Raw genomic sequence first — 14,474 nt, 5'->3', positions numbered from 1 at the left:
ATTTAACAAATACCATATTTGCCACAATATTCGTGTCGCATTTCTTTCTTTAATCGGATCTTCTAAATACATAGATAGATAGAATATTCTTTATTGCCACACCTCAGTAAAAGATTAAATAAAAACAATTGATTAAAGATAGAGGCAGACAACAGGAGGTCTTATCGCTAAGGAGCTATCTTGTCCAGACAACCTTTAAGTGGCGGAAACAAAGCATTAAATAAAAAAGAGTAAGTAGGTGTACATAAGTATACATAAATTAAATTATTTTTATCTTTTCTTTGTCGTAAAAAAGAATGACGCCGGTGAATATTCGTGCAAAACAGCCGTAGCAGTGTCTTTATGCATGAAGACTGTTCCATATTACGCCCTAAATAGTAACGAAGTCAACGAAGTGCACTTTCTGTACCATTTCTTTACAGTCAAGTGTAAAGACGTTATGTGCCTTGTGTGTATTAGTTATTCCGTGAGGCCGACGCAAGCGGGTCACGGACGGCGCCTGCGCAGAGATGTCGCAGAAAGCGTGTACATATTACCCGACTAGTTGTACCCGCGGCTCCGCTTGCGTTGGATTTTCTCATAATCTTTCTTGAATGCCTAATTTCGACAAAATCATTTTTTTTGCTCGCATACAAGTTTTCTCAACATCTACCTAAACGCAGGACACTGCAGAAAAGCGTGGAAAATCCTATGTAAGCAAGCGCTATGTAATGTGCCCTACGCAAATTTAAACATACTTACAATGTGTAAAAAAGAGGGGATTTAAGGATTTCGGTATTGTGTTTTAATTAGGACAAAATAGAAGAAAACATTTTTTGACGCGAAAAAAGATTTTTCTTTCTATGCGGCAGGTCCAAGTCGTCAACCCTCCACACAAAGGCCACATGAATGAGGGAGTTGTGGAATAAGCTACCTTCTGAGGTGTTTCCCTTGCGCTATGACATGGGGTTCTTCAAGCAGGTTTTTAGGGTTTTCAAAGGTTGGCAACGCATAAGTGGCTCCTCCGATGTTGCTTATGTCCATGGGCGGCGATGACTGCTTCCCATCAGGCGGCTCGGCTGCTCGTTTGCAGCCTATTACATAAAAAAAAAAAAACATATTTTTCACGTGAAAAAATTTCTTTTTCCTGATCGAAACACGATACAAAATATGCCCTTAAACGAATCCTCACTATTTTTGTTACACCTTGTAGAGTCCGTCTACGCTTTACACCGATCTGAATAGAAAAATGAGGAAGTGTCCTTATACACCTCATATTTTCATAGAGATTTGACATAAATAATGACACACTTTGTCATTGTATGCCATGCCGAATCTTGGTCAGACCCTACAGGTCGTGTCATTCAAGATGACGCGCAGCTTCGTCAAATTTTACCTTTAATAATATTACAATATGAGTCAAGGCACGCGTCTTCGTGAACGACACGACCTATAGACGTGTGTTTAAATTTGTTCGACAACTAGACCCTGAGATATAGATACACAACCGGTTTTGTCATTAGTGGTCATCATTAGATGTTTACTTGGTATTTACTACTTGTTCGTTGGCGAAGTTCATGTTTATTTAACATCCCGAACGTTTGGAAAAAATACTATTTCTATTAAATTAATAAAACGAACATGCGGTTCTTTGGAGGTACGATTACGGCTCTCGGAGATCTCAAGAAAAGTTGATTTCTTCTGCGATTGCCTCTTATCCAAAGTTTGCTGACTCCTGACTCTCCTGAAGTCCTGGCTATAACCATAGAGGAATAAGTACGAGTAAGTAAGCATAGTGCTCAATCCATACATGAGTTTTCTTACCAAAACGCTTATTATTTTCGTAGTAGACATCTAGCGTCAAGTAGCAGTACTGATAAATGCGCTACTTGATGCTAGATGTCGACTACGAAAATAATAAGCGTTTTGGTAAGAAAACTGATGCATGGAGTGAGCACTCTATGCTTATCTACTTATTTCTCTATGCTATACCATCAAAACCCATTCCTTTTTAGGGTTCCGTAGCCAAATGGCAAAAAACGGAACCCTTATAGATTCGTCATGTCCGTCTGTCTGTCCGATTCTGTCACAGCTACTTTTTTCCGAAACTATAAGAGCTGTACTGTTCAAACTTAGTAAGTGGATGTATTCTATGAACCGCATTAAGATTTTCACACAAAAATAGAAAAAAAACAATAAATTTTGGGGGTTCCCCATACTTAGAACTGAAACTCAAAAAATCTTTTAGCATCAAACCCATACGTGTGGGGTATCTTTGGATAGGTCTTCAACAATGATATTTAGGTTTCTAATATCATTTTTTTCTAAACTGAATAGTTTGCGCGATAGACACTACCAAAGTGGTAAAATGTGTGTCCAAAGTGGTAAAATGTTGAACGAGATCTAGTAAGTAGTTTTTTTTAATACGTCATAAAGGAACCCTTCATGGGCGAGTCCGACTCGCACTTGGCCGCTTTTTTTTCTAACCCTTCAAACACCTACCTACATTTCTGCTGCTTATTACGATATCACCCTCGAAAAGGGTTAAGCCAGTCCAACCAATTAATAGCATATCAAGAACCTCTAGATACTATTTAATTAATACAGACCAGACGAAGCGTTCACTTTCAAAGGGAACGATAACGGGGGGTTATCACGAGATGTCGCCGGTAATACTAAAGTGGTCATAGCATAGCTCCTTTACGCTCACCATTCGATTTTCAATCGTTATTAAATAGCACAAGGTAAGTTTTTGCGTGCATCTAGTTGCAAATTCATTGCAATGTATTTGACACATTTTATGCAGTTTAGATCAATTTATGGATTGATTTAAATGCACTGGCGCCGAATGTGTATGAAAATATTAATAGGTCAGTATAATTCATAATTTGACGACCGGTCTGGCCTAGTGGGTATACCCTGCCTATGAAGCCGATGGTCCCGGGTTCGAATCCCGGTAAGGGCATTTATTTGTGTAATGAAATGAACACATATATTTGTTCCTGAGTCAAGGGTGTTTTCTATGTAAATAAGTATGTATTTATCTATATACGTATGTATATCGTCGGCATCGTCGCCTAGTACCCACAGTACAAGCTTTGCTTAGTTTACGGCTGGGTCAATCTGATGTGTAAGATCGTACCCGAATATAAAAAAAAAATTAAAAATTAAAACCGTGATTTTTGTGTTTTTCGATTTTCACACGTATAAATAAAATAAAAAAATACAAAACACGGTACTGAAGTACAGAATGCCTTCCTCATCTTTAATTAAATGTATGCTACACGTAGTACGCGTGTTAAACATTCCAAAACCATTTTTAGGGTTCCGTAGCCAAATGGCAAAAAACGGAACCCTTATAGATTCGTCATGTCCGTCTGTCTGTCCGATTCTGTCACAGCCACTTTTTTCCGAAACTATAAAAGCTATACTGTTCAAACTTGGTAAGTAGATGTATTCTATGAACCGCATTATGATGTTCACACAAAAATAGAAAAAAAACAATAAATTTTGGGGGTTCCCCATACTTAGAACTGAAACTCAAAAAATCTTTTTTCATCAAACTCATACGTGTGGGGTATCTATGGATAGGTCTTTAAAAATGATATTGAGGTTTCTAATATCATTTTTTTCTAAACTGAAAAGTTTGCGCGAGAGACACTTCCAAAGTGGTAAAAAGTGTGTCCCCCCCCCCCCCCGTAACTTCTAAAATAACAGAATGAAAAATCTAAAAAAAATATATGATATACATTGCCATGCAAACTTCCACCGAAAATTGGTTCGAACGAGATCTAGTAAGTAGTTTTTTTTTAATACGTCATAAAAATTAAAAAAAAAAAATTTTTTCATCAAACCCATACGTGTGGGGTATCTATGGATAGGTCTTCAAAAATGATATTTAGGTTTCTAATATCATTTTTTTCTAAACTGAATAGTTTGCGCGAGAGACACTTCCAAAGTGAAAAAATGTGTGTCCCCCCCCCTGTAACTTCTAAAATAACGGAATGAAAAATCTAAAAAAAATATATGATATACATTGCCATGCAAACTTCCACCGAAAATTGGTTCGAACGAGATCTAGTAAGTAGTTTTTTTTTAATACGTCATAAAAATTAAAAAAAAAAAAAAATTTTCATCAAACCCATACGTGTGGGGTATCTATGGATAGGTCTTCAAAAATGATATTTAGGTTTCTAATATCATTTTTTTCTAAACTGAATAGTTTGCGCGAGAGACACTTCCAAAGTGAAAAAATGTGTGTCCCCCCCCCTGTAACTTCTAAAATAACAGAATGAAAAATCTAAAAAAAATATATGATATACATTACCATGCAAACTTCCACCGAAAATTGGTTTGAACGAGATCTAGTGAATAGTTTTTTTTTAATACGTCAATAAATTAAAAAAAACATTTTTTCATCAAACCCATACGTGTGGGGTATCTATGGATAGGTCTTCAAAAATGATATTTAGGTTTCTAACATCATTTTTTTCTAAACTGAATAGTTTGCGCGAGAGACAGTCCCAAAGTGGTAAAATGTGTGTCCAAAGTGGTAAAATGTTGAACAAGATCTAGCAAGTAGATTTTTTTTTTAATACGTCTTAAATGGTACGGAACCCTTCATGCGCGAGTCCGACTCGCACTTGGCCGCTTTTTTTCCCCTATTCAATTTCAAAAAAGAATCCGTCAAAGGTCATTGAAGAATGCCTGTATATCAACATGTAAATATTACCACCAACATCTTTTGTAACTAACCTATCCTAACCTTAACTAAAAGGTAAAAAAACCCGGCAGAGTGAATAGGATAGTAATGATACGATTACGTATTCAGGATACCACGCACAACTATTTCTTCTCTCTCACACTCTAACAATAGAAAGAGATAGAAGATTGTTCCGATTTAGAGTTTCCTGGGCTTGTATATCAAGCGAATCACCTCAGTATCACCACCACGATTAGGACCGTAAAGTACCGGTCGTCCTTACGATTTATAAGACCAAAATATACTGGAAAATGCAGATATCGCAGCAGAATGGTTTGTGAATATTCTGATAGTATCGCGTCACGTCAGCGATATCGTGGCGATCTCACGTGCGTTCTCGGAATAGGTCGCTTCACTTGTTGAAGGTTGTAACGGAGTTTTTTTGTTGCTGCGCGTGAGTTTGTTGTTTGCGAACTGTTTGATAGTTTTAATTTTAATTTAGGGAGACGTTAGAAGTAGGAAAATAAAGTTCCCTTCAATATTCATGTAATGTAACTAGTCAACAAAGACTTAAATTTATTGATAATCAAATACAAATGCAATCCGCCACATGCTTCGTCAAAACACAAATGTAATGCGCACAAGCATCGTCAAAAACTTATTCACACTAAAACAATTTCATTTATATTAGGTTTACAAGTCGTTAAAATAACAACTTTCAATTTGGGTTAGGTAAAATATTCTTATTTAAGCTCACTATTATATTATTACAGTGTATTGTAACAGAACTGTTAGGTATATGAGACATCCTAAAACCCGGAATGCATAATGTCACCTTTGTTTTCTAAGCCTTAAAGTAATAACACTAATAATCTAATAAATGTAGCTTACTTACATATAACCTATGAAGAGTGAGCAATGCCGGATTTAGAGGTCTGGAGGCCTCGGGCAATAAAGAAGTGGAGGCCCCCTGGCCCCAAATTTTTTCAATATAAAATGGTAAATTTTCCGAATTCTCTATTGTGGAGGCCCCTCTTTTGTGGAGGCCCCGGGGCAGCAGCCCCTCCCCTAAATCCGGCCCTGAGAGTGAGTGACGCTAGAAATTACAATATAACAATAAATAACCACGTAAAATAAACAAAACCCGAAATGAATGTCCGAGCCTTAAAATGAATGATCACTTTTTTTCCCACTACAAACTTATTGACCAGAACAGAAAAAACGCCAGCGGATCCTTTCATCTGGCACCCCGACAATAGCGAAAATAGTAATTTGGGGCGGAAACACATGCGCGACACATGCGCGTGCGCCCCTTTTTAGCTTCTTTCCGTAATGCAGGTCTGTGGTTGTCGAGGGTTGGCGAGAACCAGCGAGCGTTCCGGTCCGATTCGAACAATGATTAAGACACGTTTTAGATCTTGGAGAGATTTTTAAAAGATCGATAACTAAACGACATGTCAAAATTGACGTTTATACCGATTCCGCTGTGCTCCCAATAAGATCTATCTACGATATTTCTAACGTCAAAGGGACATTGGTTGCCCGAATCGAGCTGTTTCTGTCAATTAAACGACATACAAACGATATCTAAATGTAAACTTATTTACACCAGAATTTATCGTTATCCTAATTCATTCTTCGTATCGGGCCGTTTGTCCCAACTCAACAAGGATACATTTATTGAGTAAGATATGTAAAATGTAAAACAGTTTTGTGCTTCTAATTTGACAGGTAAACGAGCTGTGTACAGCTCCATGTCAAAAGTTGACGTTTGACAATTCAGTGGCCGCAAACAGCACCATCTGTTTTGGGTGTCAAACGAAGGGGCACGTTTTTTTTTAAATTTTGTTTTTATATTACAATCAATTCTCTGTTCTCAACCTCAATCAAACCAGCGGGCATAGCCAAGTCACAAGCAAGGCTGACTTTTCATTTATTGTCGTTTTTTTTTAGATACGATTCGGATGATTTGACGTGCTCCTCTTTCTGGGCGGAATAAGTATGAAATCATAACTTGCCCCGAAAATTCATATTTAATTTTCCATGGACTTACAATGACTGAATGACTTTTTAAATGTATGGTGCACAATAAAGAATATTTACTTACTTACAAAAATTTACATACGTTTTCGTAACTCGTCGTCCAAATCTGACGAAAAAAATGCATGCATCGTATGCAAGTTTTTGAGCCGTCTAAATGGGGCTTTAAGCGATGGGAATACAGAGGCGCGGGCGCATCCCTAACCTTAAGAAAAGGTCAAAAGCGACAGGCACTGTATTACACATCAAATATCTTGCGCAGCCGCACGTCTTGACCGAAATGCAACTTTAACGTTATAATAATAAGAGTCAGGGACGTCAGGGAGAATGAATTAGGTATTAGCTGTTACGTTACGGTCTTTGGAAAGTGCAATGGATGTCACATGGTTGCGTTAGGGGTGGAATTTAAACGTTGTGATGTTATTACATTTGGATATTTAAGCACTAATTTGTACTGAAAACGTATTTTAGCCGAAGCAATATTCTCAAATGAAATGTAACGTTTCTTCACTAGTTAGGATTTTTTAAGAAGTCCGTATTGTAGAAAAATATCGTAACGAACATTCAGACTCCTCAAAAAATTCCAACTAGGATTAAAATATTTTGTGGTTGGTCACTTGTTAGCCGCGTAAGTTATTCTATTTCGGCCTCGGCCACTGGAGGGCTTGGTCACTTTTTCTTTAGCATATGACATCTATATCAGAAGAGCTGACTTTTAAACATAACATAAAATAAATAAAAATGGTTTACTTGAAGCAAATTTGAATAAAAAAAACCATACATGTGCGCTTTGTTACTCATCGACCATGACCAAAAAAACACAACCCTACGCCCTTTCCTCTTGATTTATGGGTCCAAATCAGCTTTTTCGTCATCGGAGGTCATTAAGGAACAAGTGGCCTCTATCCTCTAATGGCGCAGATAAGTAATGTTCCATTTGCGGTGCAGCTGTGGGTTTATTGATTAGTGATTGAGGCTATTGACTGTGGTGGAATAACATGTTTTAATCTAGTTTTAAAAGGATCGCAACTTCGGTCGTCAGCGTCACGCGGGGTGCTATGGGCCGCATTTTGATTTGTCAATCCCCGTAACATACTTACCTTACGTTAGAGGTGTGCAAACTTTCTGCATGTGGGGTCCAGAAAATTTAAAAAAATCCGACTAGGGTCGGAACAAATGCATCTTGTTTGAAACCGTTATGCCGCGAGCCATATACTAATTTCAAAGGACCGGCGACGGGTCAGATAAAACCCTTGTGCGGGCCGGAGCTGGCCCGCAGACCACTGCGTTAGAGCAAACCTTCGAACAACACCGGCTTCCGACACGTCGGAAGGAAGGAGCCCAAGCGATATCTTACCGTACAAATCGTTCTGCCATTTTTTGCGGGAAACGTGCACACAGTCGCATTTTTCACTACATACAAAATCCAATTTGTAATAAAGACACGAATACAAAGAAAATGACACACGTCAAAGACAAATCTTGCACACTTCGTCTCTTTGTGTGTACCTACGGACGAGTCAACACGCACGGCGCTATGCCCAGTTGGGCATGTGCTTCGGCAGAGGGGAAATAGTGCGAATGCCGACTCCCTTCCCGTTGTTGCTCGAAGGAGCAAACAGTGCAAACCAGTCTCCTGATTATGTCACCCGATGTTATGCTTCAGTAACGCCTACTATTGTATTTCCTAGAAGCTCTTTGCATTTAACATAATTTTTTCCATTGTTTTAATATTACTACTAATGTTAATTAAGCTTAGAATAAATTTAAAAGTGGAAAGATTACTGTCTTGGGTGAGACTTGAACTCACGGCCTCTGGATCGATACTCCAGCGCTCTGCCATCTGAGCCACCAAGACCTCATCCATAGCAAGCAAATTTTCGACCATATGGGTCTAGGGGACCCATATGGTATAGTATGGGGGGGGGGGGGGATTTATTCTAAGCTTAATACCATCGTTCGCAGACGTTTCTGCTTGGTAAATATTAATTTTCTACTAATGTTGTAAAAGCGAAAGTACCTCTCTGTCTCGAATTTATTTTCTTGACGCAACCTTTCCGTGCTCGAGGTGACAAGTATGTTGTCCTCAAAATCAATAGTCATGACCAGTCTTTACTCTACATTCTGCTGACTCTACCTTTACGTAACTCTACTAAGAAAAAGTTAAAACGACACCATCGAATAATTGACCCGATACTTTTAAAATACACATTTTATAGCAAATTTGATCGCGTCTTTCCTGTAGACATCGCAAATTTAAGGGAATCTAGAGCTTATTTTTAGGTGGCACCTTTACAGGCGGGATATTTTTTCAGTATTTGAGACTCAAATAAGAGGAACGGGATATCTATGTACCAGAGTCGTTTTTATTGTATTGTCCACAGAAGTGACCTTGCACCTACTAACATCTCACATTTACTTAATGTACCTAAGTGAAAGCATAGTTTTGGTAAATCCCAACGCATTACTTACCCATACTCGTAGAACCCATTTCTTAATTAGACTAATTGATATTGCAAAACAACAAAATTGGCTCAACAAAGTAAACAAATAATTGCAGGTTCTACCAGGAGTCAGAGGAGACTTCAATGCACATTCTCTGTTGCTGTGGACCACTAATGTCAAAAAGAAGTACCTACTTAGGGCGGCACGTATTGCAGCCCTATGAGGTACAGAACATTACGGCCCAAAGAATCTGGAACTTCCTGGATTCCACGGGCATTAGTAATGAACTTTAAAGGGTCGTCACAATAGATAACTGCTTGGTCGACGTGGCACTCAAAAGCCCACAAAACCCCAATAATAAAAATCAACAAATACACCGATTTGACCATAGAAATCAAAAACCAATGGAAGGTAAGCACAGTTAAAACTGTACCGATTGTAATTTCGTCCACAGCCGTAATTCCCCGCACTCTGCACACTAGCCTAAAAACTCTTGAAGTACACCCACTTACATACATACTTCTACAAAAAGCAGTGATCATGAACACTTGTAGATTAGTACGTAAATTCCTATCTTTAGAACAGTAGGATCTTAAATTCCATCATTGTTTGGCCAAAAGCCCGCGATTATGGAAGTAAAATCACCTCCATTGAGGAGAGAAAAACAAAGTAAAAAATAATAATAATAATAAACAAATAATTTATTGCTTGGTTCATTTTACGTTAATGCAATATAGATAACTTTAAAAGCCTTTAACCTTTTTCATTACTTACACAATCAAATTGTTGCACATTGTTGAGATAAATACTTACCTACACTTTGTACCTAAGATGGACTACTGACCTACCTAATATTTGTACCTATGAACTGCTGTAAAAAGAAATAAAATAAACGTATTTGTAAAAGTCTTTTGAAAAGCGACACTGTATAGTTAAGAAATTAATAGTGCGGTTCTTAGTGATGTAGGATTGTATACGAAAAACCAGCGTAATTTAACAAATATATGTGTAGTTTAAATATACTCTTTGTGTGGTAAGTAAGGCACAGCACAGCGGATGTCATTCCAGATCAAGCGCAGAGCCCAACTAGGGAAGTACCTCCACCTTACAGAAAACCGCAGCCAAATAACACTAGACCCTACTCATAGTGTTTTGTTCCTGCCGGTGACTAAGGTTGCCAGAGTGTTAGGGTCGCCAATGCGCATGTAACTCCTCTGGAGTTCCAGGCGTACATATGCTACGGAGACTGCTTTGCCACCGACGTAGTATCAAAAAAAAGTTCGCAAGCAGAAAGTCCCACTTTGTCGGTTGCCATAAGTACGCTTTGACAGGTTATTCGTGTAAAGTCCTTATGGTAACGACCAAGTGGGACCTTTGACTAGACTTCCACACATATAAGTTAGTTTCCCAAAATATTGAGGTAAGTGAATTTTCTCAGAATTTGCATAGGTGCTAAATATGTTTAGGTATTTAGATACTTGTACTCAAATTATATTGACTTTCCATATATTTATATTCCTAAGGTCAAGGTGAAGAGATATAGATTGTCAGTTGAGAATGTCATGCACATCATTATGCTTATCGTAAAAAGACTAAAATATTTATGCTTGCGTTACTGACCCTGATTAAAACATGCCAGTATTTAAATATTATTTACAGTATGGTGCTACCTACTTTCCCGCACTAGTGCAGGAATAAGCACTTTCCGTGCCTATGTCGAACATTTAAAGGGCCATATATACAGTAAAACGTTATACAATACACGTGCGAATAGGTAATACGCAATTTGTGTCGATTTAAAACTCCCTCGTAATAGTACATTACGATACAAGTGCGAAAAATAGGACATTCGTAACGAGTGGGGATAAATTAAAACACGACCGACGGGAATTGCCTATTCGCACATGTATCGTACAACATTTTACAGTACATATGGCCCTTTAAATAGTTACGTAATGTGCTAATTATCGCACTAGTGCTGTAAAGTAGCACCATATATACTGTAACAGTACATTACGATACAAGTGCGAAAAATAAGAAATTCGAAATGAGTGGCGATAAATTAAAACACGACCGATGGGAGTGTTTTAAATCGACACGAGTTGCGAATTACCTATTCGCACATGTATCGTACAACGATTTACAGTGGCCCTTTAAATGTTCAACACAGTAACGTAATATGGTAATTTTCGCACTAGTGCGGTAAAGTAGCAGCATATGTACTGTAAATAACTAGTAACAGCTGCTGTATCGCAAATTGAGTTTAACATGTTTCTTATACTTCTCGATTTCGCGAAAAAATTATTACTACATATAGGATACATTAGCAGTAGGTAGGTACATTTACAAACACATTTCTTCAATGGTTGACTGGAGGAGAGTTCGTCTGTCTATGAACGTACTTTTTTGACCGAGCGAAAGCGAAGAAGCTGTTTCACCTTGGGCAATATTGCTTGGGTATGTTTATCCGAGTGTTCTCCTATAAACGCAAAACCCCATGTTTCAACTATTTTGAACAATTCCTTAAAACCTAATCGACAAAAAAATTGCCTAACAACTCACAAATGTTCAAGAAAATCGATTGATAAATGCTGCAGAGGAAAACGGACGGACAGACATACATTTTTTCCCCAAGCTACTTTTTCAGACACGAATCAATTCGCAGTTGCCGAGTGCGAAATTAACCAACTCAGGCGATGATGTCAGCGAACCAATCGATGGACATAAAACACATTTACGTGATGCCCACACTTCACTGAAACATCTTATACCTTATTGCAAAGACACAAGATCTATGCTCACTTAAGATGCCCTCACACTGCCAAACCAATGACGAACGTGATTATTTATCGATATGGTGTTCGTGATCAAAAAAGGTTACGGAGAACAACATATGTAACTATTATCTAATATTTAAGAGTACTTTATATAATATAAACAGGCTAGGTATACATTTACCTTCTTTTTTTTAAGTGAAAACTTCTTTAGCGGCGCTGTGCACTTTTTGTGATGGGGAAAAAATGTTAAACTCGCGACAGGTCACGTGACCGACAGATTCGACAGATTGAAAATTCGTAAGACGGACATATGAGCTGATCGAAAAACTGTTAACAATGTCATTGAAGCCAGTAGTTAAATTTTTTATGTAATATAAATTGTCATGTTTGTGTACGATAGCGCAATAAATGAATATTGTATTTTACCACATAAACGATAGTACTTTTATTTATACTGATAATTAAAGCAATTCGTGCAAAATTATTCCCTAACCATTCCAAAATATCAAAAATGCACAACGTTAATATTCAGCCAGCAGTCTCCGTAGCCTATGTACGCCTGGGTCTGTGATCCACTTTTTGGTACAATTTCATACTTATTCTTATTCAAGTGTTAAATTGTATTTAAATATACATATTATTTTTTGTTAAAATTAATAAAGCCTAAATATCACATACCGACAACGTTAATTAATTCTTAATATTTGTACTTTTTCCAAGTTATACGAAACTTTAAAAAAACTATTTTCAAAATTTTCCTTATTTTTTTTTAAATATTATTTCAAGAATTTATTTTATGAAACAACGACATTTTTAATAGCTATAAAACTACTCATAGCTAGTACTAAACCTTGACTGAACACTGCCAACACTTATACCAATTTGTTTTAATACTTACATTTTTTCGCCTTTATCAACATGCGCCTGCACTGTGAATCCAAACATAGACTCAGCGCTACCCTTATAAACCACCCTGGACGGTATATCCACATTAAACCCAAACACCCCAACTACGCACAACAGAACACCAAAATACACCGCCATTGTCAAAAACACAACACTCTATTTAAAAAAAAAACACTATTTTTTTTATTTAAAACTCGTCCACATGATTCGTTCGTATCGAGTTCGAAATTTAAAGCGACCGTGACGTGCGCTCTGCCCGGCGGTCGCGGTGTAACTGACTGGCTGAATGCGCGGTGAGGTAAGACTGTAAAAGAAAAACGTTTTCCCGCGTTTTCTTGGGATGACCGAGTTCGTATTTTTGTACGTTGCATGTCATGAAGTTTACAATGAGTGTGATGCCCTTGACGTGACTATTAATTCTTGTTATTATTATACAGGCTGTTTTTCTTTGAAACCGTTATATTCTACCTTTTGACGTTGAATCGTAAGTACACTCAGCATCGCTGGAACAATCGACCAAAAGTATCTGACATCAATACTTCTAACAATTCAACAAGTTCCGTCTTACTGATTTTTAACTGGATTTAAAATTGATTTCAACTTAGTACTCTACTCTAAAATAGATACGTTAAAATAAGTATTACAGTACATATGGTGCTACTTTAGCGCACTAGTGCGAAAATTAGCATATTACGTTACTGTGTCGAACATTTAAAGGGCTATATGTACTGTAAAACGTTGAACGATACACGTGCGAATAGGTAATTCGCAACTCGTGTCGATTTAAAACACTCCCTTCGGTCGTGTTTTAATTTATCGCCACTCGTTTCGAATTTCCTATTTTTCGCACTTGTATCGTAATGTACTATTATGTACCTATCTTTTTAGACTCTTGCTGAAATACGAGTAACTCCAGTAGACGTCTTAGAGGAAACATATTTTTGTAAGGATTGTTAATTACCTGACCGCCATTGGTGCCAACTTACATCATCCAATAGTAATTAAAAATACATTCTTAATTTGAATTGTTTATTAACGGACTCTCAGAAAACCTTATCACCTTTTTCGACTGTTTCTTTCTTCCAGAGCTATCAATTAAGGCTTTCGTCTAATTTTATCGAAGGAGGTTTTTTATAACTTCATTAATAAAAGTAATTCCATACCTCTACCTATTTTAATCCACGGACTACTTATTTAGTGCTTCTGTGCATTTTCCGCAAATCGACAACCATTGTACCTATTTTGCGTGAAACGAGGTAGCGCTACTCTAACCACCCCAGCTCCTCCACGAAACCTAGCAGTGTCATCAGGTTGCTAACTGCCTTCTTTAGTGTGCACGGAGTCCCTAGGTATTTGTTCCTGCATACTTCTACCTGTTTGCAGTCTAGGAGAATGTGTTTTGCTGTTTCCTCTTCTTCCGTGCACGCTCTGCACATGGGGCTGCCTGTTTTACCCATATTGTGTAGGAGTTTCTTTAGTGTGTCCTGTAACTAATCCTACGTGGTTAGTGTCTAGGTGTTAATCCATAGACTAATAAAACGACAAACTGATCACGTCGACATTTAATAACAAATTGTTTAGATAACATACATCACATTAAATATCCATTATAAAAAAATAACAAA

The 14,474-nt window shown here is 37.5% G+C and overlaps 1 protein-coding gene across 4 annotated transcripts in view; it reads right to left on the bottom strand.

The window, feature by feature from the left end:
• Positions 1 to 13,121, bottom strand: part of LOC133520942 (integrin alpha-8) — a 229,797-nt gene extending 216,676 nt beyond the window's left edge. For 2 of the 4 annotated variants that reach the window (XM_061855654.1, XM_061855655.1), the window contains exon 1: positions 12,842 to 13,121. In XM_061855654.1, the coding sequence (XP_061711638.1) occupies positions 12,842 to 12,987 (146 nt within the window). In that variant the 5' untranslated portion in view covers positions 12,988 to 13,121. The remainder of the gene's footprint in view (positions 1 to 12,841) is intronic. The other 2 variants (XM_061855651.1, XM_061855653.1) reach the window with 1 other exon arrangement.
• Positions 13,122 to 14,474: the final 1,353 nt, after the last annotated feature.

This window comes from Cydia pomonella, chromosome 9 (genome assembly GCF_033807575.1).
Source record: "Cydia pomonella isolate Wapato2018A chromosome 9, ilCydPomo1, whole genome shotgun sequence".
Classification (NCBI taxonomy): Eukaryota; Metazoa; Arthropoda; class Insecta; order Lepidoptera; family Tortricidae; genus Cydia; species Cydia pomonella.
This window is presented reverse-complemented; position numbering and strand designations above follow the sequence as displayed.